General features: G+C 39.0%; 1 protein-coding gene across 4 annotated transcripts in view; it reads left to right on the top strand.

The window, feature by feature from the left end:
• plxna1b (plexin A1b) overlaps positions 1 to 26,581 on the top strand; it is a 205,628-nt gene that overhangs the window by 84,065 nt on the left and 94,982 nt on the right. For all 4 annotated transcript variants that reach the window (XM_077528740.1, XM_077528738.1, XM_077528739.1 and 1 more), the window contains exons 4-8: positions 1,425 to 1,565; positions 17,605 to 17,705; positions 20,131 to 20,254; positions 21,796 to 21,949; positions 23,204 to 23,303. In XM_077528740.1, coding sequence (XP_077384866.1) covers positions 1,425 to 1,565; positions 17,605 to 17,705; positions 20,131 to 20,254; positions 21,796 to 21,949; positions 23,204 to 23,303 — 620 coding nt within the window. The remainder of the gene's footprint in view (positions 1 to 1,424; positions 1,566 to 17,604; positions 17,706 to 20,130; positions 20,255 to 21,795; positions 21,950 to 23,203; positions 23,304 to 26,581) is intronic.

Below are 26,581 nucleotides of genomic sequence, written 5' to 3'. Positions count from 1 at the left end.
GGAATTTTTGGGTTGACTCTCTTATTAATGAGAGAAGCTCAATTACAAACTCGTCTAGCCCGGCGTGTTAGCCAGTGTTTTTCTCATTCCTTCCTATCACTTTAAAAAACGATATTGAAAGGCTTTGTTATTCATCTCTGTGTGTTTGTGCGAGTCTCGATACGATCCATCTGTGAATGTAACGCATCCCTTGTTTGCTGGTCCATTATCTCGATAATAGCGTCCTTATTTCCTCCCATCTCCAGTGCTTTATCTCTGTTTCATGGGTTTTTGTCTTGCGGATATCATGGGATGCCCGTTTTTTTGTTTTTTGTTTTTTTTGTATCTGAAGAAAATATTTAATTGCAAATGTTTGCATTGAGGTTTTCACCCAAGTGGCCCTCTTTCAGTATATATGGTCCATGAGTCTATTCATATTCTGTATCAGATACTTTTGGGTTATGCATATCAAGCAATAACAGTCCCCCGTGTTTGTTTCTAATCATCATTTATCTTTGCTATCAGTGAGCCTATTTGTCGGTGTGTCTTTGTATAATTTTTTCAAACTACTCATTGCCTGCTGTCCCTTCCTTGTCATTGTGAGCTGATAGCAGAGCGAGTTGACAATAATGGAGAGATGATACTTGCCCCCCTCCCTCGCCATTGCTTTGTGATTTTCATTTGCTGCTGAGATGACTTTGGCTCACAGCCATCCCGGCCAGACAATCTTCCATCTTCTTTCTGCACCATTACTGTTCAGGTCTTGGTGAACTATTCAGCAAAGATCACAAAGACACTTAGACTTGCGAGGCATTACACAATGGTTATCCTTTACAGTATTAGATGATTAGTGTGACCCTTTCAGAGTTAATTTGTACTATTTACTACTTTGTTTCATTTCATTTGCTTGGTAGATTTACTTTCCCTTTTCATTTATGTACTTATGTAATCATGACTCCATAACTATAATCAGTAGCACTATAATCAACGCACACTATTGGCAGAGGATCGCAATTAAGCCAATTAACTATGTCAAGCAGCCACTTTTCAAGCAATTGTCAAATTGGATGGCTGGAGAGTTCGCTAGAATAGATGGATGCTTGCAGATACGTTTAGCATTATTTACGTTGCAGAATCTGCATTAGGATGTACTATTTCCGGATAAAAGGAAAAGATTGTCAAATGTCTAATGTACATCTTTGTATGCTCTCCATCCATTGTTTTTAACCATTTATCTTAATATGGAATAAGGAAATGCTCTAAACATCTCATCATGCTGCTGACCACCTCTGTTAAAATTGGCTACATCCTTAGTTAATCTGATCATTTAATTCTGCCCCTGCAATGACATTATAACAAAATACATATTTGGCTCAGTTTTCTATTGCACAATGCGTTTCTCTATTATTCATTTTAAATCCGTTGCTTTGTGTGTTCCTCTTTAGATCTTGGTTAACTCTGTGAGTCCAAACCGTCCAGCAGTACTCTATGAGAAGGTGACCTTAAGTGAAGGAGGAAGTCCCTTGCTTAGAGACATGCTCTTCAGTCCAGACCAACAGTACCTCTACACACTGACTGACAGACAGGTGAGTTTGTGGTTTTGGTTTGTTTAAAAAAAAGCAAAATAAAACAGAAAAATGAGCCGTGAAAATAACAATGATATCCACATTCTGTTTATGTGAAAATGCATTAGCAGGCTGTCAAGCACATGCCAAAGCAACAGATGGCAGTGCAACCCATCAGGGAAAAAGTCATATTTGCCAGTCAGAAAAAGCTTGAAAGAAGTTTTTTATTCATAAAATTCACAATGGCCATTTCTCTATATGTACGGAATGGTGTTTTTTTTTTTTTTTGGAACAGCTATGTACTTGTGAACTTAGATCCCCCGAGTTGAATATAAGGGCCATTGTACATGTGGACTGAAAGAGGTATAACCACAACAAATCGAGCAAAAATAAACAATAAAAAAACAAGAAAAAGTACACTTAATAGCAGATTAGCTGCACATAACCTCCCTAAATTTAGGAAATAACTCAATTTGAAGGGTTAAGAAGTGATAAATATGTTTTTTTCAGTACTAATACTGATTATTAGTTGTCAAAGAGGCCAATTACCGCTATTTGGAGCCAATAATCATTTGCAGCAAGAGAAAAAAAAAAAAACTTTTTGAAATGCCATTGAGAATGTTATTTAAAACATTTACAATTTTCAACACTTTCAATGTTTTTCTTTTAATTTTAAAGATACTCCCGAGAATAGACAGCTTTGTTTTAAAATTCTAACAAAGTGCAGGAAGCTTCCAGAGTCATCATTATGTGTTAGATTAAATTAAAAAGTAAACAAGTAAATGGATCCCCAAAGTTTTCTACATTAAAGAAAGTTTTCCATAACTTCAACATACTGTACATGGAATGTTATTGAGTTCCAGTGTCAGCGGTATCTCTTATAATGGTAAGTGACAAGTTAAATGAAACACATAAATACAAAGAAGTTTTAAATTGATCTATTAATTGGTATCTCACTGAGCGGAGAATGCTTGCGAACGTAGTGAATTTGGGGTTTTCGCCAGGGTTCCTAAAAGTTTTTAAAAGATCACAGACAGTCAAAAATGGTCTCAGCAAGTTTAAGAAAATTTTACCACAAGAAAAATTGTTTGCGCCAAGCAGAAACTCTTTGTGCATCTTTGCAACGTTTAGCAACATTATGCCAACCCTGACGAAAACCCAAAATTCGCTACCTTAGCAAGCATTCGCCGCTCAGGAAGATACCAGATTTCTCGGCCTTCAAATTTGACATGGTAGAGAATTTGGGGTTTTCGCCAGGGTTCCAAAAAGGTTTTGAAATATGTTTGCAGACAATAAAAATCATCTCAGCAAATTGAAAATAATTTGTATATGAAAACTGTTTGCGACAAGCAGAAACTCTTTGTGAACCTTTGCAACTTTTAGCAATATTTTACTAACCAAAAAAAGGCCGGATAATTATTGGCTGGCCAATGATCTGTTTATCACTAGTTGGTACTATTCTAAGGAAAACGTGCATAAGATCAATTCATATTCCGTATTCTTGTGTGGCAGTTCCACTGCCACTAACAACGCCGTGTTTGTCCTGCTGCGTACACATTATTCTACTGGACCTTGACACCCGCATGGAGACATGACTTTTTCTTTCCCGCAGACCATTATCAACCGATAACAGAACTCAGCTCAACATTCACTTCAACAGATTTTAATTGTACCCATACAGTCACCTCTCAGCTACATGGAATACACAAGTCAGCAAGACCTCAAATAATGAACATATCTGCGCACACAGACATCCAGAGAGTTAACCGGTCGCTTGCCGTGTGTGTGTATGTGTGTGTCTATACACCTATGGTCATTAGCAGCCCCACCGCTGATGTAGACCTTGTCGAATCTGATGGTAGGACTGCGCGAGCAATGAGACGGGGGATTGGGGGGTGAGCAGGCGGAGGCGAGCATGTCACAGCTCTGTCGCTCCCCAGGCCCAGCTGCTCCCCTCATTTGTCTGTCTCATTAGTGCACAGTGAGTGAAGGAAGCAGAGCCGGTGCTTGCATGATGCAAAGATGGCCATTTTTAATAGATCTAAAGCGGCTGTCTGATTAAAAGTGGTGAGATATATGTCTGATGTTTGCTTTTATGGAAGGTGTCGGAGACTTGGCAAGTCACTTCTGCAGCGAGCCAAGCCAACGCTATTAAATGGAATCATATTTCTTAGTTAAAGACCAGTGGGCAAGGGATTTACAAGAATTGACACGGTCATTTGTGGTGAATAAACTTTTTAGAACTTCGAACAAACTGCACATGGTTGTTGTACTTTCATGTAATTGTGGTCAGCAAACGATGATCCAGTCAGCAAGAGTCAAGACGAGCAGTTTGTCGCAGTAAGCCAGTGAAAGAAAAGGCACACAATTTGTGGAGAAGTATTTACACACTACATTGGAAAATAACGACTAAAATCCAGGGATTGGGTAGTACCAATACCAGGTTTCAATATCAAACCAGTCTATGGCCATATTTCGAAGTATTGGTTGTTGCAACTTGGGGCCGTTTTACAATCAGGAACTAGAAATTAGAAATTACATAAATAGAAAATTGCTATTAATTTTATGCAATTTTAAGGAAAAATGCTATATTGGAATATATGTATATTTCTTTCAATATCATCTGTCATGTTTTTTGTGGGAAATTCTATGTATTAATATTAGCCCACTAGTGTTCTTGTATGGAAGATGATGAGGGCCAGTGAAGAGAAAAAAAAAAGTTTGGTGTGATTCTGACTTTAGTGTCAGCATTCTGACTTTAAATTATTCTCATCTTAAAGTCAGAATTCTCACTTTAAAGTTAGAATTCGGAGTTAAAGACAGAATTCTGACTTTAAAGTCAGAATGCTGAAGTGACGATGCTGACTTTAAACTCAGAATTCGGAGAATAAAATGAGAATTGCGCCCACCCTTATTTTTTTTTTCTCTTCACTGGTCCTAATCCTCTTCCGTAGTATGGGGTATATGCCACGAAAGAGGCGGGACTGTTTTTTGCACATCAGTTTGTTTCCGGTTCGGTTTGCGACGTGTGGGCTGCGTCAAAAATAATTGTGCTTCCGACTTTGTGCCACTTGGTTGCGCGTTCGCAGCCCGGACCGGAAATACACTGATGTGCAAAGTCACGTCCCGCCTCTTCGGTGGCTTATACCCCATTGGAACATTGTTTCATTATTGGTGACTACTCGAGCTGAGTAGTCATACTGGTATCGGTCTGGAAAAAAAAGTGGTAACGAGCATCCCTACACAGTAAATTTTGTAGAGTACATTTTCCTCTAAAAAGAGTTTATTTAGTCCCACTCTAAACAGAATAAAATTTGGAAGAAAATAAAGTATTCAGATTAAATTTTACTCAAAGTATTTTTACTGTGTACGAAATTATTGGCCTGTTTCATGACAAAAAACGAGTAAAGTTTTTTTTGTTTTTTTTTTAAGTTTATAAATTCTAAGTAAATTTTAGAATAAACTTTTCTGAGTATATTTTATTAGTTTATTAAAAGAAAAAAAATACAAAAGGGTTGAAGAATGAATTCACTACCTTCAGCTTGGGAGACGGCCACTCTACCACCTGAGCTGTGCAAAATATTTTACTCTCTTCCAAGTGTAAATTTTACTTTGTCTACAGTTGGACCAATAGGCACATTTTGAGTAAAACGTATTAAAAATTTACTGCGTATGTGTAATTTTATTTTAATGGCATGTCTCTTCGCCTATGCACTCACACGGTGGTTTAGCTTTTTGTTAGATCCCCATTAATGGATAGCAGTCTTGAGTTAAGCAGCACAGGATATCAGGTTGCCAGACCTGCTTTTTTGAACCCCCTACCAGCACTAATGACCAGAGGGGAGCAATTCCCTCCTCTTGCCCTCCACCCTGTCCTCATCTTTATCCGCTGCCCTCCATCTACTCCAATATGCCCCCCACCCTACTTGTACAAATCTGTCTCCGCTGACACACACTCACACACGTTTCCATCTAAGCCTAAATTGAGTCCTCCCCTCTCAACTGCCTTATAGTGATCCCATTGCCATGTTTTTAATGATCTCGCGTGATTGCTGCAATGCCCCTTTTGCACCTCTCTTCAACACACACACCCACATGCACACGCATACTGAATAGTAGGCAGAGGTGGGGAATGAAGAATTTGCTTCTCGACACACGGCAGGTTATTTTGCATGAGTCGGGCATCCATGCTCTTCTTTTCCTATCTCCTCGTGACAAGTGATCCACACGCACGCACGCTCTCTGCTGATCCTCAGAGGTGTGCGTGTACGTGCGTGTGTATGCATGTGTGTAGCTGGTTGCCTGCAGGGGCTCCTCAGACAAGCCAAGCACATTAAGGTGTCACTGGACATATCCACTCATGCAGAGCCCACGACAAGTCCTCCATGCTTTCCGTTCCTTCAACGCACACGCACACCTACATCACACAAGGCCTGCATGGCCGGTGAGTCAGAGTGAGGGGCGAGGCTCTGTGATTTATGACTCGCTCAGTTCCAGCTATATTCATCACTGTCATTATTATCGATAGAAGATATGACAGCAGGAGAGGGCAGACTGCTGTATGGGTTTGCAGTGTGTGTGTGTGTGTATGCTTGGTCGGACAAGGACTAATATAAAATACAAAGTAATAATTGTTTTTCCATTGTAGTATTTTATTTTGTTTATGGAATTAATGTACTGTATCATTTTTGTCTTGTTTTTAGCACTTTTTCCTCATCATTTGAGTGTAAGAGAATACACTGTGTAATTGCCAGCTATATACTGCATTTCCTCAAATAGTGGCCTCTACTGGGATAGATGTTTACTGTATGGTTTTGTTAAATGTGAAGGTTTCTTGGTTTACAAAAGCGTTCTATTCCTAAAGTGGTGACGCCACCTAAATTTGTACACAAATTGAAACATGTCCTAGTCCAGGGGTGTCCAAACTTTTTCATTTGAGGGCCACATACAGAAAATCAGAAGGACGCAAGGGCCACAAATGTTATGAAGAGAATTGTGTTTAGTCCTAAAAATTGTACGTGATTTATTTGTGCTTTTGCATATTTAGAAAAATGCTACAGTATATGAACCAATTTCTTTGTAATATGGCAGTAGGGTTATTATAGTTTTGCAATTTTTCATTTTAGTTAGTTAATAGTTTTCAGGGTGGTTCTGTTAGTTTTTATTAGTTTAGTAATTAAAAAAATGCTTTGCTTTAGTTTGTTAGTTTCAGTATTAGTATTAGTATTATTTTTAAAATGTGTATTACTTGTGCGCAATATTTAAAAAACACCATGAGCGCAACGTCATCTGAAGGTGCTTTTCTATTGGCTGCTGCTAGATGACGTCACTTCTGTGTGACATACTTTCAAACGTCATTATTCCGGTTGATATCAAAATAAATCTACTAAAAATCACATTTAAAATCATCCCCAAAGGCTCATGCATTAAATTAATTACCAAAGACTAAAACGAAGGACATATTTGCTATAATTATAGTTAGTTTTAGTTAGTTTTGTAAATATAATATGTAGTTTCAGTTAGTTTTCGTTTTTAAAAAGCATTTTCGTTTTTATTTTATTTCGGTAAAAATATTGTTTTTCAAATTTTAGTTTGTTTGTTTTCATTAGTTTTAGTTAACTAAAATAACCATTAATGGCACCTGTTTTTCAATACCCTCCTTTCTTACTTTGACCATCTCCAAACATTTTTGTTTTGTTTATTTTAGTCAAATGCCATTTTTAGCACATTTCGTGGGCCATTGAAAAATGGACGGCGGGCCGTAGTTTGGACACCACTGTCCTAGTCTATCACTAATCTATACTAATATAATAGTCAATTCATAATTACAATATATATTGTATGAAAGACGTTCTTTAACTATGAATAGAAAACACAGATGTCCCCGAACGGGTAACATGATGAGTGGAAATGAAAAAAAAAAAAAAAAAAAAAAAGAAGAAGCTTGAATTACACTTCTGCGACACTTATTGACACTTCTCAAAAACCACCTTATGAGAGCGTAAACTTATTTTTTCTCAATATTACCGTATTTTTTCCCCCCAAAATTTCTTTTGTTTGTTTTTTTTTTTTTTTTTGGTTTTTGTTTTTTCTAAGAGCTCAGAATTGTTCATTCGGTAGTCTTACCGATTCAACGTCTTGTCATCATTGCTCTTTTTTCTTTTTTTTTTTTTTTTTGTGTGTATGTGTGCGTGCGTTTGCGTGCGTTTGCGTGCGTGCGCGTGCGTGCGTGCGTGTGCGTGCGTGCAAATACGTATAAATTTATACTCATTCATTCACCTAAAACCTTATAAATATCCCATTACCCTTCGCCTTAACCAGGTACTTCAGAATCTTGCCAGAGTCGTGAGGTTTAAATGGTCAGGAGACCAAAATTTCTGTTTCCCTTATCAGTTTGCTATTGTGCAATTTGCATTTTGCACATTGCTGTGAGCGATTGCATGTTTTTGAGAATCGTTTCGAGTCCATGTGCTTGACCACAACTGTACGCCCTCTTTGTTGTTTGCATGACAGTTGGAAAACAATGGGTTGTATTGTATGACTGAGTTCCCAAAAAGAGGCCCGATTATTTAATGTCTCCCACATATGGTTTCATCACACATCAATCCGGGGGTGAGAGTGCGTGTGTTTGCGTGTGCGCCAATCTGTTTACATTCACATATTACTGGTCCGCTGCCAATCTCGTTAGTACACACATTAGCACCGGCTGACATCAACACACATAACAAGGCAGCTGGTTGTATCAATCAAGACATTTAATGAACTCGATACAGCTAATCACTCAGTTCTAAGTGGCTCAAAGATGAATTTTCCCAATTTGTCAAACTGGCCAACCGACGCTTCCGGTACAAAAATGAGTTTCAATTCAAATGTATAGGCTGGTACTTATTTGACCCTCTTAAAGAGTGTGCTCGAGCTACAATGCTTCCCAGTTTCCTCAACTGCTTGGATGTATTCAGGATCAGATGAATTTAAAGCAGGTTTCAATCAAAATATTTATTTAGATGATTAACACACCACCAGTTTGCTCCTTTCATTTCCTGGTTTATCTCCTGTATGTATGGCTTGAAAGTGCACACGCGTCATGTTTGTCGCCCAGGAGTGGCTATGCACACCAAAAGACTTTGAACAAGACGGTGGTCTTTGTCATGCAAATGTTAATGGACATGGTGCAGTGAGGCAAAGACATCAGTGAAAAGGACGGAGGGGGGCTTGTTCACTCAATTTCAAGAGTTCAAACTATTACTGCACTTTTTCCTGCACAATGCTGAGCCGATAGATACACTCGCGTTTATTGAGTGGCGTTCATCTTAATGACCCTTTCAAGTGAATTGATCTGTTTGTAAATACATTACACGTTTGATGATAATTGATGAAAATGTGACTGAAGAAGACAGAACTGTTTAGTTCGCAGTTGTAGAAATAGCGTAATACATTATTTACCGTTTCAGTTTTCCTTTTGTTTTTTGTTCTTTTGGGACACCCCTCAACCATCGTTCCATCCGTTGCAAGTTACAGTTCTTCGTTATAATTACTTGGCCCATTTCTACCACTACAGCATGGAGTTGGCTCGGAGAATGCATCTACCCTCAGTGTTTTATTTCAATGACCTCTGTCATCATTAATTCTTTAAAAACGTTGGAATCTGTCAAATTACATCAAGCAAATGTAAAAGGTTGGACGATTATCATTGTGATATGAACACTGTGGTTACTGGGTGTGACTTTTTCCATTTTTGCACTCAAGTCTTCTGTTAGCCTACCAATTTATAGCTTATTTAACCTTTGTCCAGACTGACAAAGACTATTTGCTGCTGCTGTACATGGGCATTTGTGAAGCATATATGTGTTAGAATTACACACATATACAAATAAAGATGTCTTTTTTTTTTGTGCTGCTTTTGTTACAAACTGCAAGATATTTTTCAACACTGTCCATTCCAGTTAGTACATAGTACCCATATCCTAATGACACAGCAGACAGATGGATTGTTCAGCCTTGTGAAGGTCTGCACTAGTCTGGTAAGTTCTGTGATATGATTGAAGAAGGTATAAATACTTTTTAACAATCTCACGTCAGAAGATTGACTAACACATTGATCAAAAGAGGGTGATTGCGTCCATGTCTGACAGACTACAAGTCCTCAATCTAATTGTCTCTTGCCGTCTCTCTCCCGTCACAGTTTCTTGTTGTATCTCTTGTGGGATTTTATTTTTTTTTCCTTTCCCAGAAACGTGTGCATTGTTGTGTGCATGCTGCATCGGAAAAAGTGTGTGCAGACACGTCTTGATGCTATCGGTTCCAATGCAAGTCTAGCTGTCACGAGATAGCTCTGTCTTTCTCTCATCTCTTGCTGTTTTACTCTGCCATTGTCTCTAAGGACGGCGCGATCGTACAGACTGATAGGATTGGAAAAGACGGTAAGATAGATAGGGAGGTTAATGGTTTCTCTTCCTCTCCATCTCGCCCTACTCCTCTGTCGCTATCAATCGGACATACAATTGGGTCTCCTGTTGCTTGATGGCGATTAGGGTGGGACTGACTGATTGTCATGGAATGAAGTCAAGCAAAAGATGGCACGGCTTTCAGAGCAGTTCACTGTGTCACATCACAGATTTGAGTCTAGCTTCTAAACTTGGACAATTGTTTTGAAATGAATTTGAATTTTGTTCAATTCATATATAACATTCCCTACCAAGCTGGCTGTCAAAGTACCAGCTTGTGTTTTACAAAAACCCATCAATATTATGAAGCCTAAAAAATGCAAACCTTCGATCACAGGTCTCAAAGTGCAAAATTATTTTATTACAGAAACAAAAATTGTACATCGTGGCGCTCCTGTGTTCTTTAAGAATTTGATAATACTTCTCCAGTAAAGTGTATGCCAGTTTCCCCGTACACAGTTTCAGGCTCATTTTGGTATGGCTTGGTTTTCCTTTTTTTAAAAAAAAGTACCTCCTCTGTAGCTACAAGTGACAGTAAAAACATTGTTACATCGACACAAACAATTATAAGTAGAAGAGGTTTACTTTTTTGTGTGTGACTTGGCCATCATAGGGAAAATAATTGTTTTTCAGATGGTACTTGACGGCAGAAAGAAAATAGGTTGCTACAGCAAAGTGGAGGTTGTGGTGGTAATGTCACAGAGACAGGGAAACCTGAATGTGCTGTGGCCGAAAGGCAGGGTAATGGTTGCCAGTCAATCACAGGTCATATATAGACAGACAAAAATTATTTGCACTGACACCTAAGGAAAATTTAGTCTTCAATTAACCTAACATGCATGTATTCTGAATGTGGTAGCCAACTACAGTATCCAGAGAAAACCCAGGCAAGCACAAAGAAAACATGCAGACTCCTCACAGCAGGTCGCAATCCAGATATCTACCCACAACCTCTGAACCCGAGGTGTATGGACCTAACCAGTCGGCCACCGTGCTGACAAGAGAGAACTTTACAATGTTAGTTTTTAGTATCCACTTGTCCTCAAATGTCAAAATAGTGAATCTGTTTCACCAATTATAAAAAAAGGTCATCTTTAGCATGACGGTTGCTTCTTTATTATGTCACCATACTCTCCATGATAGACTAATGTATTTGCAATGTAACAGTTTGTTGATTGGGCGAGCCTGGAGAGTTACACACAAGAATAATGTGACAGGTTGTGTTACAGTCTTGAACGCTATATACAGTTAAGTGATGTAGCTTAAGCCTTAAGCCAAGATTTTAAAATTGTTGGCCGACTTCCACACTTTGAGAGACGCCAAAAATTACGGGAGTAACAGTTTTGAACGTACCGTGTGGTGTGCATCCACACGGCACAATCAACACATCACATATGAACCGAGTTCATTCATGAATGTTTCATGGTTAAACGAGAAATCTCACAAAACCTCTGGAGATTAAACGTGACTTCCGAGTAAACAAAAATGCAGGACCAGTCGCAATACTTCCTGGTTTGTTTTTAGCCAAATAAAAGTGTCATAAAAAGAAAAGGTGTTGTTTATAGAAGGGATCATTTTTTTGTTTATCACATCATCAGACAGCAGCGGAATAGATAATCCACAAGGAATGTAATTTCTGGAAACCGTTCTCAAAGACCTGGATGTTCAATTCTGATCCCCGATTATTGCTACAGTATGTAGATTTTGCATCAAGGTAACCAAAGTTAACCAGACTACCCAACTTTTATATCTGAGATTCAGATTTTTCCAACCACTGCCGCTCAGCCATTCACCTTTGAGGAATTGCTGTATTCTCTTCGTCCCTCTCTTCTGCTGGCGACCTGTGTACATGGTGGTGGGTCGCTTGGCAGTGCTAATGGAAATGCCAGCTGTGTGGTTCCTCACTCCTCACAAAGTCCATTTACTAAAGTGACAGAGTCATTTACTAGGCAGCCGGCCTCTCCCATCCGCACTTAATTAGAAGACCTCCAGGCTTGTCTACCTTCGCCACTCACATTCACCCCTCTCTCTCTTTTCACTCTCTGACTGTTGTCTCTTTTTCACACCTTTGTTTTCGCTGCTTTTTCGATCTTTGTCGTCAGTCCCTGTCTTCGTCTGTTTTGCTCTTCATTCTTCCATCCCTACCACATGCACCACCTGGCTACACAAAGGATTGGAAAGTAGAGTGACCTATAGAGTGAGATTGGAATTTCTTGGAGTTTATTGGAATGTCCATGGAACAAGGATTGCAATGAATAATTTCATCTATTCCATTTTTTAAATGTATTTTTGTTACAAACACAACTATATGCGTTCAGTACCTTCTTTTTTAGCATCTACCTTGTGCCAGTTTGCTGCTTATCAAGTCAACACACCAAGCTATCCATTGATCCTCTAAGTCCCAGACAATCCACTCAATGAAGACATACTAACCCAACCTTTGATACCCCAATCCACTTGTCCCCCAACTGGGTATTCTAATATTGGGAAAGACTAGCTCCCCTTCTTGGATACCCTGCTGAGAGTGCACCTCTACATTAATCTGTTTTAGGTAACGTTGCCGCGTGACTTAAAATGTGATGTATTTTCTTATACACTGTCCATAATGCATTAAAAAATATACATTGTTCTCCTATATTCAAGGTACACCACATAATTGACTGTTATTTGCCTTGGGGCACTTATCAGCTCTAAAATATATTTTAAGCTCAAAGAGAAAGGCTCTGATGTACCAATCTGTCATGGCATTGCCTGAAATTTATTATATACAGTAAGTGTCCAAAGACAGCCAAGGTATAATGATCCAATGCCATCACAAATGCTGCTCACAGCCCCAAGTGGCTCCAAGGAATACAGTATGAAGATTGCCATGATGTAACTTACTTACAGACTTATTAAAATATAGCATTCACGTATTGGTCCTTGACGGCTCAGGTAAGTTTGTCTGGTAATGCCAATTTTATGAATTATCATGTGGTGCGACCAAAAAGAAATAACCAATTTGGAACTTTTATTTTGAAATACATTTCAACACAAGAATTTGTATCATCCACAAAAGAGTCAAAAAACCCTGAGAACAGCGATCTGGTTTGTACTGTCTCACAAGTTACCCTTTTAAGAACTATGTAGTGGTCATATTTGTACATCATGTGGTATGACCTGATTTTTTATTTTTTTTTCCAACAAATATATATTTTCATTAGAACTTTACTTGTGTGGCACTCGCTAGCTAGGCTGTTTTTTTTAGATAACTGTTAGTCTCATAACTTTGATTGAAGATGAAAATACGTATGTGGTGCGACCAAGCATCAGCTGATGCGACCACTGTAGAAAACAGATCTATGTCCTAAATTATAGATGCCCTAAATTGTAGATAATAGTAAATAATAATAAAGAATAAATATTTGTGTTTTTATAATAAATTAACGATGCTGGGTCTGGTAAAAATCCTTATCCGTCATCGACCCATATATATCAACATATACAGTACATATAAATAAATGATAATGTCACAAACCAACAAACAGAAGATAACTCAAAAAGCCCTGAAAAAAATTGCCTGACTGCTAAATTAAAATAAATGAAACTACAACATTTTGTTGTAGTGTGGGAATGGCTGGTAACAAAATAATAAATAGCCAATACCCCTCCATACCCCTCCCTCTTTCCCTATCTTACACTGTCTGTTTTTTAATGTAAAAAAAATCGCCTCAACAAGGCAGGTCCTTTTATGTGTTTGGATTTAATAAGCAATGAAAATCCGCGTTAAAAGCTTTACACGTCCTTTGGGTTTGGGGGTGACCGTCACAAAGCCTGTTAGCTGGACTTTTAAAGGCAGGTGATAGCTCCCTGTAAAAACAGATTGGAGAGGAAAGGTGGAAAGTTTACAGTTAAAAGGAGACGTCAAGGCGCTTGAGTCAGCCAGGCTCGAGCAGGAGGAGAAGGCCAAGAAAGGGGGGACTTGAGTTACAGTGCAGAGGCCATTGTAAATAAGAGGAGATGGCAAGAGAGTGGAGCATCCAGTCTTGGTTTATGAGGTCATTTAAAGGAGTAATGTGGTACGCCGCTTGAAATTGGCTTTCATTAAAAGAGCCATCGAGAGAGACTGAAAGAGAGAAACCGAGAATGGATGTCAGTATGTGTGAAGTCAACTCTTATAGTATAAACATACTGTATATGCTGATTATTGGGATTCCCGTGCAAGTATTAAAGTGCTTGCAGACCTGCAGCAAGACATTTTCCATCCCCATCAGGGTATTTAGCCATAACATATTTCTTTTGCGTCAACATTTTCTTTTGTTTTATCACTCCCACTGAATACAGCACGTAGAGTCATCACTTCTGTTGGCGCATGGACAATTGTGCACAATAGGTCGTATCTATCATCACACAGTCCAATGACAAGGTGATGCAAGCTCACCAGGCATTGGTCGCGTAAGGAGGATTTACTGCATGTGGCCCCATTGTCTTTAGTCACCATCATAAAGATATATGGAGAAGAGGATCTGCAATGAATACTTCTTGCTTTTCTCCTCTTTGTTAAATCACAAACTATTATAAGAGATGGTGTCTTCAACCGTAGCTCTTTGCCTCATGCATCTGCCCATTATCTGCTTATTCCTTCACACTGTTGTTCTTCTAGACATCTCTCAGCTCTTCTTTCAAACGGAATCCAGCTTCAGTCATTGTGACGACACATAGGAAGCGTCTTCCACCATAACCAATCTTCTCAGCACAATGCGCTCATAGATTGTGTGCATCTTCCATTCATCCAACCAGCCTCTCCTCCCTCTTGCCCTGTCTGCTCTACACCTTTGCTCAGTTGTATCATCTCGTTTGGATCGCTCTCTCGGCCTAATGGCGTTTTTATTTGCCCTCCCCCTGCGCCATATTGTTCCTTTAAAAACATTCTTACCAGACCTATATACGACTTTGGAGTGCATAAATGAGTTCCATTATGTCACATCTGTCCTACATATCCGTTGTAGTTAGAGCTCACGTGGGACTCTTGGCCTCAAGTTTAATATTTCATTGCTCTCTTCCTTTGTACTCCTGGTTTCTCTCCCCAGCCTTAACTCAGTCTTCCCATTTTTCGTTCTGCAATATGGTTTCTCATATCCTTTCATACACCCCGCTTGCACTTCATAACAAGAAGCCAAGCCCCCATTTGCCCCTACATTCCATTGAGACCTGCTTCTCATAACATCTCTGTGTGACCGCACTAGTTAGCCGGGGGATGTTTGTTAGATGTTGTTTCTTCTTAATAAGCAAGTTGACTCCACTGCTTGATTTAAACTAGCCTGCAGTAGCAACTTGATACAAGTGCAGGCACACACACCATGAGATGGGGATCAAGTAACTTAACAACTTGGGGTCCGTTAGCGAGGAAAAGTTAATAATGGTTTTGATGCTCTGGCATATGCTGTGAACCAGAAGTCATCAATAGACGGATAGCGGCCCACATCCAGATGTTTTATTTTAGGATTATTTTGACGAATGCCTGTAATTAAAATATCTTTGAGTGGTATGTACAGTTGATGGACACTTTTCTTGCCTTTCGGGATAATGTTAATATTTTGTTTAAGAATGAATTTGATAACGTCATTATTTTTTATGTCCAATTAATACCTTTAAAAACTAATTTTTACACTTGCTGTCGACTGAAGATAACATCACCTGTGCTGAGGAAATAGGTAATGACAAATCATGTCTCACTGTCTCACCAAACTTGCTGTTTGGTCAGCAAACTGAGCCATGATTGGTCATTACCTATTTCCTCAGCAAAAGTGATGTCTTCTTCAATCGACAACAAGTGTAAAAAATGTTTTTTAAAGGTGTTAATTGTACATGAAAAATAATGAAGTCATCAAATTCATTCTAGACAAATTATTCACTTTTTACTGCTGAAAATGGCTCCGTGGGTCAAGTACTGTATCCCATTAATTAAAGTAGTAAATATCAGTCAATGTCATACAGAATATGCGATAACATAGGGCTGTGCAATTAATCAAAATAACAATTTCAATTGTTACTCTCCACAATTACAAAATCAGCATAATAGTAAAAAAAAAGATTAATAATACTAATTTTTAAGTTGTTTCAATTTATAAATTGGCACCTTTTTTTTAAACTTTAAAACAACTAATTTAACAAATTTTGTTTCATCCAAAAGGAACTTGTATAATTATAGTATTTCAAATAATTGTATGTGTCTTAATGTTTTTTTTAATTTAATTTTATTTATTTTTATTTATTTAATTTTTTTTTTTTAGTTTTACATTTAAACATTTTCTTGTGTTGTACCAAAACATCATCCTACTGCAAAGTGCACCTTCTGCTCCTACTTCAAGTTTCTGCCAACATAAATAAATATATAAATAAATAAATAAATAGTATTCTAAATTTTGTTTGGTCCAAAAGGAACTTACATAATTATAGTGTTTCTGCTTTTCTAATTGGTCTTAATATATTTAAATGTGTAAACATTTTATTGTTTTGTCCAAAATATAAATGATCATCCTACTGCATAGTGTGCAAGCTGCACTCCAACTTCTTCAAGTTTTTGCCAATATAAATAATTAAGTAAATACATAAATATTATTATAAATTCTCTTTGGTCCAAAAGTAACTTACACAATTAAGGTATTTTTATTTTTTTTTTAAATTGGTCTTAATATTTTTAAATGCTTAGATGTTTTCTTGTTTTGTACCAAAAAATAAATCGTCCTACTGCACAGTGCACAAGCTGTAATAATCGTGAATATTATTTTTCCCATAATTGAGCAGCCCTACGGTAACAGTATGTTATTTTTAAATGTAGTTTACGAGGAGATGATTCAGGAACTCAGACTGCTCAAACCATCTTCAAATCCATGTTCAAAAACACTTTTAACGCAACACAAACATCCAAATAAACAGTTTTGCTGTCAGTTGGCACAAACGCACGTCATCAGCAATATGTTTGTGATTTGTCTGTCAAACACCAACCAACCGTCTCCTACAAATATCTTGAAATAGCCACACTTTCTGATCCCCTGGGAGCATGTTGTGAATCATCTCTTATCACCTTTAAGTGGAGTGAAGAGCCATTTCAAACACTTTTTTTTCCCTTGTAGCCTCTCAACAAGCCCACACCTAGCGTGCGTCTCAATGAGTGACACACACAAACGCACACCGTCACACAGGACCTCGTTACACTGACTTTGTTCAAACACTTCACTTGAGTCTGTCTCGCAACATGGACACATTTACACACGCACACACATTTGTCACTGAGGTCAGTCTCCCTTCATCCCATGGTTTTTTTTTTAGGTCACTTGTCAATCCTTTAACCATGACCACCTGTCATGTCTCCCAGCATGCATTGCGGGGCCTCACCTGTGTACGCTTCACTGGAAGCTGTCACTCACCCACTAGACCGTAGTCCCTCCCCAGTGCACCGGTTTCTCTCTGGGGAATCCTGTATACCATCTAAAGTACAATCTCAAAAGAAAGATATATTTGGACTCATTTTTCTGGCTATGAGCTGTCAATTACTCATCACGATCCAACTTAATGGGATGATAACTTCTCGACTAACCTGCCTGGTTTCTTTCTCTGTTGCTTTCCCTTTGCAGGTGGTGAGAGTTCCAGTAGAGAGCTGTGAGCAGTACACTACATGTGGAGAGTGTTTAGGTTCCAGAGACCCTCACTGTGGATGGTGTGTCCTCCACAATGTGTAAGTACCACACACTGATGCCCATTTGATCACCATTAAAAAAGCTTGTTAACGGTCAACATATTTGGGTTAAATTTAGGTCGGTTTGGCTTCTCTACCCAACTCTGCCCAATATTAAAATTACATAAAATTAATGACAATTTTCTATTCTTTGAATTTGTAGTTGCTTATCATAAAAAAAGCCAATTTTGCATCATTTAGAACATAAGAGATGCCACATCAAAAATAAATATACAAACAGTTTACACTACTCGTGATAATGGAAATTCACGTTAATTTAAAAAAAAAAAAAATACTGTATTTTCCGCACTATAAGGCGCACCTAAGAGCCTTCAATTTTTTGAAAAGCTGACCATGTGCCTTATAATCCAGTGCGCCTTATATATGGATCAATATTGAGCCGCAACAGGTCGTGACCCCGCACGATCGGTGACGCGCGTGCGCAGAAGATCCCGCCATCTTGGATCGCTAGCTAATACGAATACTTTACCTCAGAGAAAGTAATAAAACAGCTGTTTAATCATTTTGGGAGTGAATGGAGTTGTCAGAAATCTGGTTTGTAATCTATTAATAAAAATTGACTGACCTATCTGACTGTTTTGTTGACATTCCCTTTAGCGCAGGACCATCTAATGGATGCATAACGTAACCCCAGCCTCTACTGTAGCGCCTTATATATGGAAAAAGTTTTAAAATATGTCATTCATTGAAGATGCGCCTTATGATGTGGTGCGCATTATAGTCGTGAAAATACGGTACTTATACAGTATAGTATATATTTTGTATCTCCGTAATGCAATGTCGTGGAGCGACGGGACAGACACCTTTGGAAAGGTCTCGTAGAGACAAATTCGTGGATGCCCGTATGTCGGACGTAGGGTTCGAGAGATACGGCCGCGTAAAGACCAAAAAAATAATTAAACCCAAAAGGGACGCTGTAAAAATCCGCGAAACAGCGAGGCCACGAAAGATGAACCCGCTATAAACGAGGGAACACTGAAAATACATTTAATGGGATTTGGAGCAGGATTTAAAATGGTTGAATGCCCATAAAATATGTAACAAAGTTGGCTCGTGGCAATGCTTACAAAATTACCTGTCCACACTTTTTTTGTTTTGTTTTTTTGTTTGTTTGTTTGAGTTTTTTAACTGAGTGAGTGCTAACGAGTGTCAGGAACAATTCCATATTATTGGAAGGTGACAGGAAGATAGACCACGTTCAGAACACTGCAAGCCTTTGGCGTAATACCATCTCTGGACGTGTTAATTAAACCTAGAAGACTTATCAGCAAGCTGTCTTTCCTTCAGGCACGCGCAATTACATATGTGCCACCTCTCCATCATTAAAATGACAACATGGTGATGGGCTTGAACCAGTGATAACCTGCCATTTGGCCACAACTCGACTGTGTGCCACGAACGCAGCTTGCTCATTTCCGAGCTGATTGTGTTGCCAAATCTGGCAAAGGCCCTGCAGATAAAATGGGGAAATATTAATAGGCAAATTATTTATAAGCCTCGTTTCGGGCCTCTGGTGCCTTTAGCCACATCTTATTAATAGGCATGGTAGTTTCAATCAACAGTAGAATTGAGCTGGCCGCACATGCACACACATACTTACCATAGCTGGAGCAGAAAAGTACATGAAAATGCACACCCTTGTGCACATGCATGCCTATAGTCTCCTTGTGTGTGTACGAGTTGTCAGGGGGTTGCTGGCGAACAAACGAACGCTACGATGAGACTAACTAAATGAGAGGATAGGGGCTGCTCACGGAGGAAGCAGTTAGCATCTTTTCCCGCCTCTCTTATTATTGTCAATCCTTCTTAGAGTGCTACATCAGCTCTTTTCACTCACCTCTGGGAGCAGTTGTTGTTAGCGTGGAGGTGAAGTGATAGCTAATGCATTATGAATAGCTAATAGTAAAACTGCTGCACAGTGAAGCCTTTTTTTTCTTTTCTTGTCATCAGCTGCCTGGTAATTAACGGCGGAAATTGCTGACCCTTTTTGATATGCGGTGGGTTTGAATTGTATCATTTTTACAGCTCAGTGAAACTTTAATGTTTGCATATATATCTCCTGACAAGTTTCAATTGGGTGGGACTGTAAACTGAACAGATGAGGAGCTGTATGGATGTATACACAGCTTAGTGTTTCTTGCACAATTGTCACGGCCAGTAGGGTAATGATGTTTAGGTCTGCAGTAATGGCTGTGGCAAGCTATTAGCCAATTTGTCTCCTATTATTGCCCTCATTTTGTGTGTGAAGGTGATTGCTCTGCATCTTTATCATTTTTAAAATGATTGTCATATCATCTCAACTGCTCGCAACACTTTCCCCCTCTCTTCGTCGTTCTTTCATTCTCTTGCCTCCTCATTGCATACTCGACCCGTCACGCGTTTGCTTTCCTTCTGCTTTCTTAAGCTGCTCACGAAAGGACCGTTGTGAAAGAGCGGGAGAACCCCAGAGGTTTGCATCAGACCAGAGGCAGTGTGTGGAGCTCAACGTTCAGCCCAAAAATATTTCCGTCACCATGTCTGAAGTGCAGGTAAGCCTTTTCATATACAAGGGATCATCGGTTTATGACGGCGTTTCATTCCTACAGAAGCAGCATCACCTGAATTTGAACAGCTGGAATGTGCCCTTTACCATGGCTAAGGCAGTAGCAAAGTCATAAAGAAATGAAACATTTTAAAGGGGAAGTCAACCCATTTTTTTTGACGATATGTTCTATGCAGCCCCACTAGTCTAAATATGTTGTGGTTAATATTGCGTGAGTGGAATTTGAGTTTTTATCCATTTCAGGGGCGGCCATTTTGCCACCTGCTGGTGACTGAAGATGACTTCAATGTTGCTCACGTCTCAGGTAACAACCAATCACAGCGCAGCTTCAGAAAACAGGTGAGCTGTAATTGGTTGTTGCCTGAGCCCTGAGCAACTGTGATGTCATCTTAAGTCGACAGCAAGTGACAAAATGGCCGCACCCTGAGATGGATAAAAACAGCTGGATTTTGCTTCATAACTCATATTCCACAATTGCAGTATGAATTAGAATGTCATGTTTAGACTATTGAAGTCACATAGAGCACATTATTGTCAAGAAATATTTAAGGTTGACTTCCACTTTAACAGAATAAACTTATAGGTGGGGGGGTTAAAAACACAACTTTTTCCTATATTTTTTTTCCTTATATTGCACCTCACTCATTGAGAAGGCTGCAGCTTGCGTTCTGACCAAAACTAAGAAGAACATATTAATCCAGTCCTAAAGACTATTCACTTACTCCCAGTAAACTGTAGGCTAGACTTTATAACGTTCTGCTACTGGCCTATTCCTCACTGAATGGATTAGGGACTGAATACGTTGAAGAAATGCTAATGCATTGTAAACAGAGTAGTGCTCTGAGGTCTGCCGATTCAGGCCATTTAAGGGAGCCCAGAGTTCAAAGACAACATGGTGAAGCAGCATTTAACTGTTATGCTGCAGACAAATGTAATAAGCCGCTAACACAAATGAAGTCAATCGCAAGTGTGAATGCTTTTAAATCCAGGTTAAAGACTATGCTTATTTGCCCTACTCACACACATGAATTTCTAATTATGTGAAGCATATTGAATAAATAAATAAATGAAAAGCTGTCTTGCCTTGCCTTGTATTAACTGTATGACATTTGCATTTCTGTACTTAGCAATTTCAAAATCCTGTGCTTGAGAAGTGCTATACCATTGACGTGTACTTCCATTTTTAGTATCATTGCAATTCTAAAGCATGGTACAGAATGGATCAGTCAGGTAGATTCCCATTGCATCTTCACCACAGAAAATGCACACCAAACTGAACTAAACTGTGGTTCTTGGTGTACATTAACACACACGTTAACCTTGCTATAATTATAATAGCTGCCATTGTAACAGATGCACACACAAATTACTAGGCCCATCACACACCCACATATAGCCCGGCTTCACTTACATGTCTCTTCCCCCCCAGCACCCATTAACCCCCATGTCATATCTTCTAACAGTCCATGTACACCGTGTCCTTCCATTGATCTTGTACTGATTGCCTCGCTCTCCCTCTCTCAAAAGCTGGTCCTTCAGGCTCGTAATGTGCCTGATCTATCGGCGGGGGTCAACTGCTCCTTCGAGGACTACGTGGAGACCGAGGGACTGATCCAAGGCGGATACATTTACTGCCTGTCTCCCTCTGCCCGTGACGTCATCCCCATCACACGGAACAAAGGTTGGTCATGAAGTCACAAAACAGAGGATTGGTGGTATTGTGCCACACAGCATCTTCTTTTTACAGTTGCTTTTTTAGGTTTCTGTTGCAGTTTTGTTGTGCCTTTGTATTCATTTGATGCTATTAATTCATCAGCATGGGCTGATGTCTCCCCCTAAGGGGTCTTTTTCTACTGTGCAATCTGAGAAGTCTGCAGCTGTGCTGCCACCAGAAAATATTTTTAGCATTCTTAGATGATTTGCTTAGTGTGACTCTATCCGGAATACCTTGTCATTACCAATAATGCTTGGCCGTTCCATTTCAAAGCCCCCTAACTCAAGTTTGCATTTTTCTACTGAAAATAGCACTGTTTTTGAATTCCCATTATCATGCATTATGCGCCATTGTCAGTTTCACTTATTTATTTTCCTTTCCTTCGAAAGGACACTGCTTGTGCCGCTAACTTCTTTTCAAAGCCAGGAATCGGTGATTATTGCTGTATTTAGACATATCTGCTTTCTCCTGTTTTAGCAGAGATTGTGTACCTATTTTGTGTCAGCTTCTATATTTGCCACAGAAATGACAAACATATTCAAAGCACCAAAGGCTCTATATGCAATTTGACGTTTTTCTCCAAGTGGCACTTCTAGTTTTTGTTTTGTTTTGTTTTTTAACATAAACTGTTCTTCAGTTACACTCTACTTAGGCTGTTCTAGTGCTGTCAAGCGTTTAAAATTTTGAGACTAATTAATCATGCAATTTTCCATATACCGGTATTATATATTCTCAAAATGTCTCACTTACAAATTCCGTTGTGCCCAAGGGCGCAACACTTTAGCAGCATTGATTTGTAAGGTCCCATGGAGGTATCTTGAGCAGAGTGTTTTGTTCTTAGATGATGCACAAAAGATGTACAACTAATATGGTGTTTGAATTTGCTCTTGCAAAGTTTGCAAATTGCTTAAGATTTAAGAAAACTGAAAGTACACCTACCTACAGTCCATGTTTGTCCATCTACGTGCCAGTGACTACACAGGAAATGAATAAAACTGACTGAACTGAGTTTTTTTTTTCCCCCAACAGTTTAAAACCTTAAATTAATCTCCAAACTTAATGCTTTAACTTTGACAGCCCTAGTACAGTATATTGAAAATGAAAACAAATATTCAAATTCATGTTGTTGTTTTTTTTTTGTTATGATTTTTTTTGGGGGGGGGGTTTGTGTGAAATTTATATTGTCAAATTGTCATATGTTCTTTTGCTGTGTTCATTCAGGTGACAAGCGTGTGGTGAAGCTTTATCTGAAATCCAAGGAAACGGGCAAGAAGTTCGCCAGTGTTGATTTTGTCTTCTACAACTGCAGTGTCCACCATTCGTAAGTTCCAACAATTTGACAGTCACGCGGGAGTTTAATAAGGATTTGCTCATTAGCTTTCATCTAGATCTTCTCTTCTCTCTTGCATTTTCCTTCCCTCTGTCCTCTTTTCCCCATGGGATAAGTCATACAATAAACACCCATCTTCCTTTTACGTCTAAACGGGGTATCACATTGCCCTTAGAGTGAAAAATCGAACACGATGTATATATGTAACGATTGTGATATGAGATGGTAATTCTAGTCTTATCATAACCCATGTCACACTAATAAATCTTCAATTATTAATTCATTAGTGGATGATCTGTAATAGTGTGTCTTGAACTGTAACCTTGTTTCTCACTTACTCTTCTCTTGATCTGGTGCTTATTTACACAAGAAAGACAAAATACTGGATTGAAGAGCAGTGAATTAGTCAAAGTGAGTCTCCTTCACGTTAGGCTTCCTACTGTGTTTTTGCACAGTCACAGTTCCCTAACTTAGTGTTGAGTCCTGCGTCTGATGCCGGGATCAAATAATCCTTTAGCTCTGAATCAAATCACCTCGATTACCCCCTTTTGAGTCCCAGGCTCTCCCTCTGTCCACCCATGGCTGATCCAGTGGAGGCTAAAACGTCTGGTGGGGCATTAGCCTCAGGGCAGCAGATGGCATGTAGGCCCGCAGGATACTGTAGGGCTCCAATCTGGCTTCCCTCTGGATGTTAGATGAGCCTCCTTTGAGGATTGTCCACAATCACACTTGTATATTCACATGCACGGCCACGCCTCTCCCTGCTCTGTCACTTACTGCTCATTTAAGCGCTGAATGTCTCAGACGCCTTATCTGTCATTCTGACCCTTGACCTTGTTGCACAGTTCTGCATTTGCAGTAAATGAATCCCCCGTTGCAATCGGGGTGATTAGTCCAACTGGTTAAGTGTGCCGTGGTTTACAATCCATCTCCCATGAGGATGCGGTGATATTTGCTTTAACGCTTTAATTCCCAGGGTAGTACAAAATGCTTTATGTTCTGAGAAAGTATACTCAATTAAAATGAAAGGTGTCACATTTCTCCATGGTGGATGAATTGCAATATGAAGTCGCATTAAAGTTTATGGGATTCCTCCTTGTATGGAAGTCGGCTCAAACAAGAAGCAAGGCAAGAGTCACCCTTTTGAGGCTATTACCCCAATGAGCTGATTAAATCTACTCCCTGGGCTGATCTAATATGGCCTTTGAGGGATGTAATGGACACATTTAATTAAGTTACAGATATGGCACGTTGCATCTTTGCCACTGACTTTTATGGCGAACAGAGCTGCAGAGATAAGAAACCCATTTGAAGGTGCCACTGTCCTATGCAGCCATAGTCCCCCTTGGGTATCAGGTAAAGTTACTGATGTAATAATTTCAGGTCCATGCATCAACTTGCAATGTTTGTATGCCCATAATACTTAGTCACATAGCTAATTCCTCCTTTAAATGGTGTAGCATAAGGATACTCCACAGTACAAAGACAGGCTGAAAACATTGAAGCACATTTGCAAGAACATGCAATATTTGGCTCTTTCATGAATATTCCTTTATATATTAGTGACAAACCCCTGCATTATCCTATTATATTTTCTAAATAATTTATACTTACACTCAGTTGCACAACCTCCCATTTCCAAAATATATACACCCCTCCTGCCTATTTACACAACTGATTATGTTTCATCCCTCGCCTTTTCAAAAATGCCATACATTTGCATAGTGCTATTAATCTAATTAGAATCCCCACTGTTTCAGTTTAAGGGTTGCTGAGATTGAAATAGAAAATCACCCACGGCCATGATTGCTCCGTAATTAAATATTTCCATAAGCCTTTTCTCATTTCTCATCCCTCTGTTTATTAAGATTGGGAGGATAGTGTGGCAGTGAATTGGGGTTAAGCTTTAATGATGTACAGTACCTGTTGTTGTCCAGTACTGTTTGAATGTACTACAACCACCATCCATCAAATCTTTTTGTTTTGGGTTCCTCTCCTTATAAATTGTAGAATACTGAAAACACTTAAGAGTTCTAATTGCAGTGTTGGACTGAGCAGAACAATGCTTTGCGTAGGAGTAGAATGGGGCCCTTAGCTTGTCATGTTGTACCTTCTTCAGATAGCAAAATGTGCACATAATTCTATAAATAGTATTTCACAAAGAATACCAAACATCACACACTTGCTCGATGAAAGGATCCAGTTACAGAGGTGTAAACCAACCTGTAAATTATTCAACTCCACTCTAAATAGTCGCCAATAAACAACTGATTTTGGTGAGAGCAGTGCTGGGAAACGTACCTCATTAGGTAACTTGATTGTGTTCAACACTCCAAATGCACCACAAGTTGAAGAATGATTAAGATTGTTTTGTTTTTTTTCCAAGTCTGAAATAATACTAGCGCTCTCGAGGCAATGCCAGCAGATTAACATCTGAATAGGCATTAGCATTATGAGCAAGGAGCCTGTCTGCTGCTTCTCAAATCCTCTGAGTAATAATAGCTGATGGCCATTGAAGGGGTAGAAATAAGGCAACACTTGGGGGTCTGAAAGAATGAGCCCACCGCTGATACATGGAAAAATATCAGCCATTCCGCAATGCGCCTTGTTAGGGCTTAAGGCGGAGTTACACCCAGGCTTAAAAGCCAGCCTTTTACATCCTAAGGAAGGGGACCCTGGTCACTTGAAGGGACCAAAGAGTGAGCAGTAGGGGGTTGTCAAACAGAGCCTTCTGGCCCTGGGTGGCACCTATAATGACACATCTCCTATTTCAAAGGGCACAATCATAAAAGTTAGCATCGGCTACCTGCTGACATTTTGCTCGTTATTTCTTTCACCGGGACACGAACAAGGTTGATTTGACTTAAAGAAAAGATCAAAGTCAAATATTATCTGGACATTGTGACAGATGTGAAATACCATGTGTTGTTCGTATTGCTAACACTGCTGCTTGCTTTTTGATACTTGCTGTGATAAGTTGGCAATTTGCTGAATTTCAATGAGACCTACCCTAATGGTGGGCTAAAAGAAAAAGAAAAAGAATACTTATCTTACACACATAAATGTCATTAATTTTGTAGGGCATTTGATAAAATGTTCTTGATTGACTGAGGGGAAAAAAATTAATTATTTATTTACAAAAATCTCAAATGGGAATTTCTCCCTTTGAATGTTTTGAACATCATACTTGTTGAGACAGCAAACAGTTTTTTTGTTTTTTGTTTTTTTCCCCCAGATAAAGTACTTTGGATAATGTGTCAAAAATACAT

This window comes from Festucalex cinctus, chromosome 8 (genome assembly GCF_051991245.1).
Source record: "Festucalex cinctus isolate MCC-2025b chromosome 8, RoL_Fcin_1.0, whole genome shotgun sequence".
NCBI classification, from domain to species: domain Eukaryota; kingdom Metazoa; phylum Chordata; class Actinopteri; order Syngnathiformes; family Syngnathidae; genus Festucalex; species Festucalex cinctus.
Note: the sequence above shows the minus strand (reverse complement) of the source record. Positions and strands in the feature narration are given on the sequence as shown.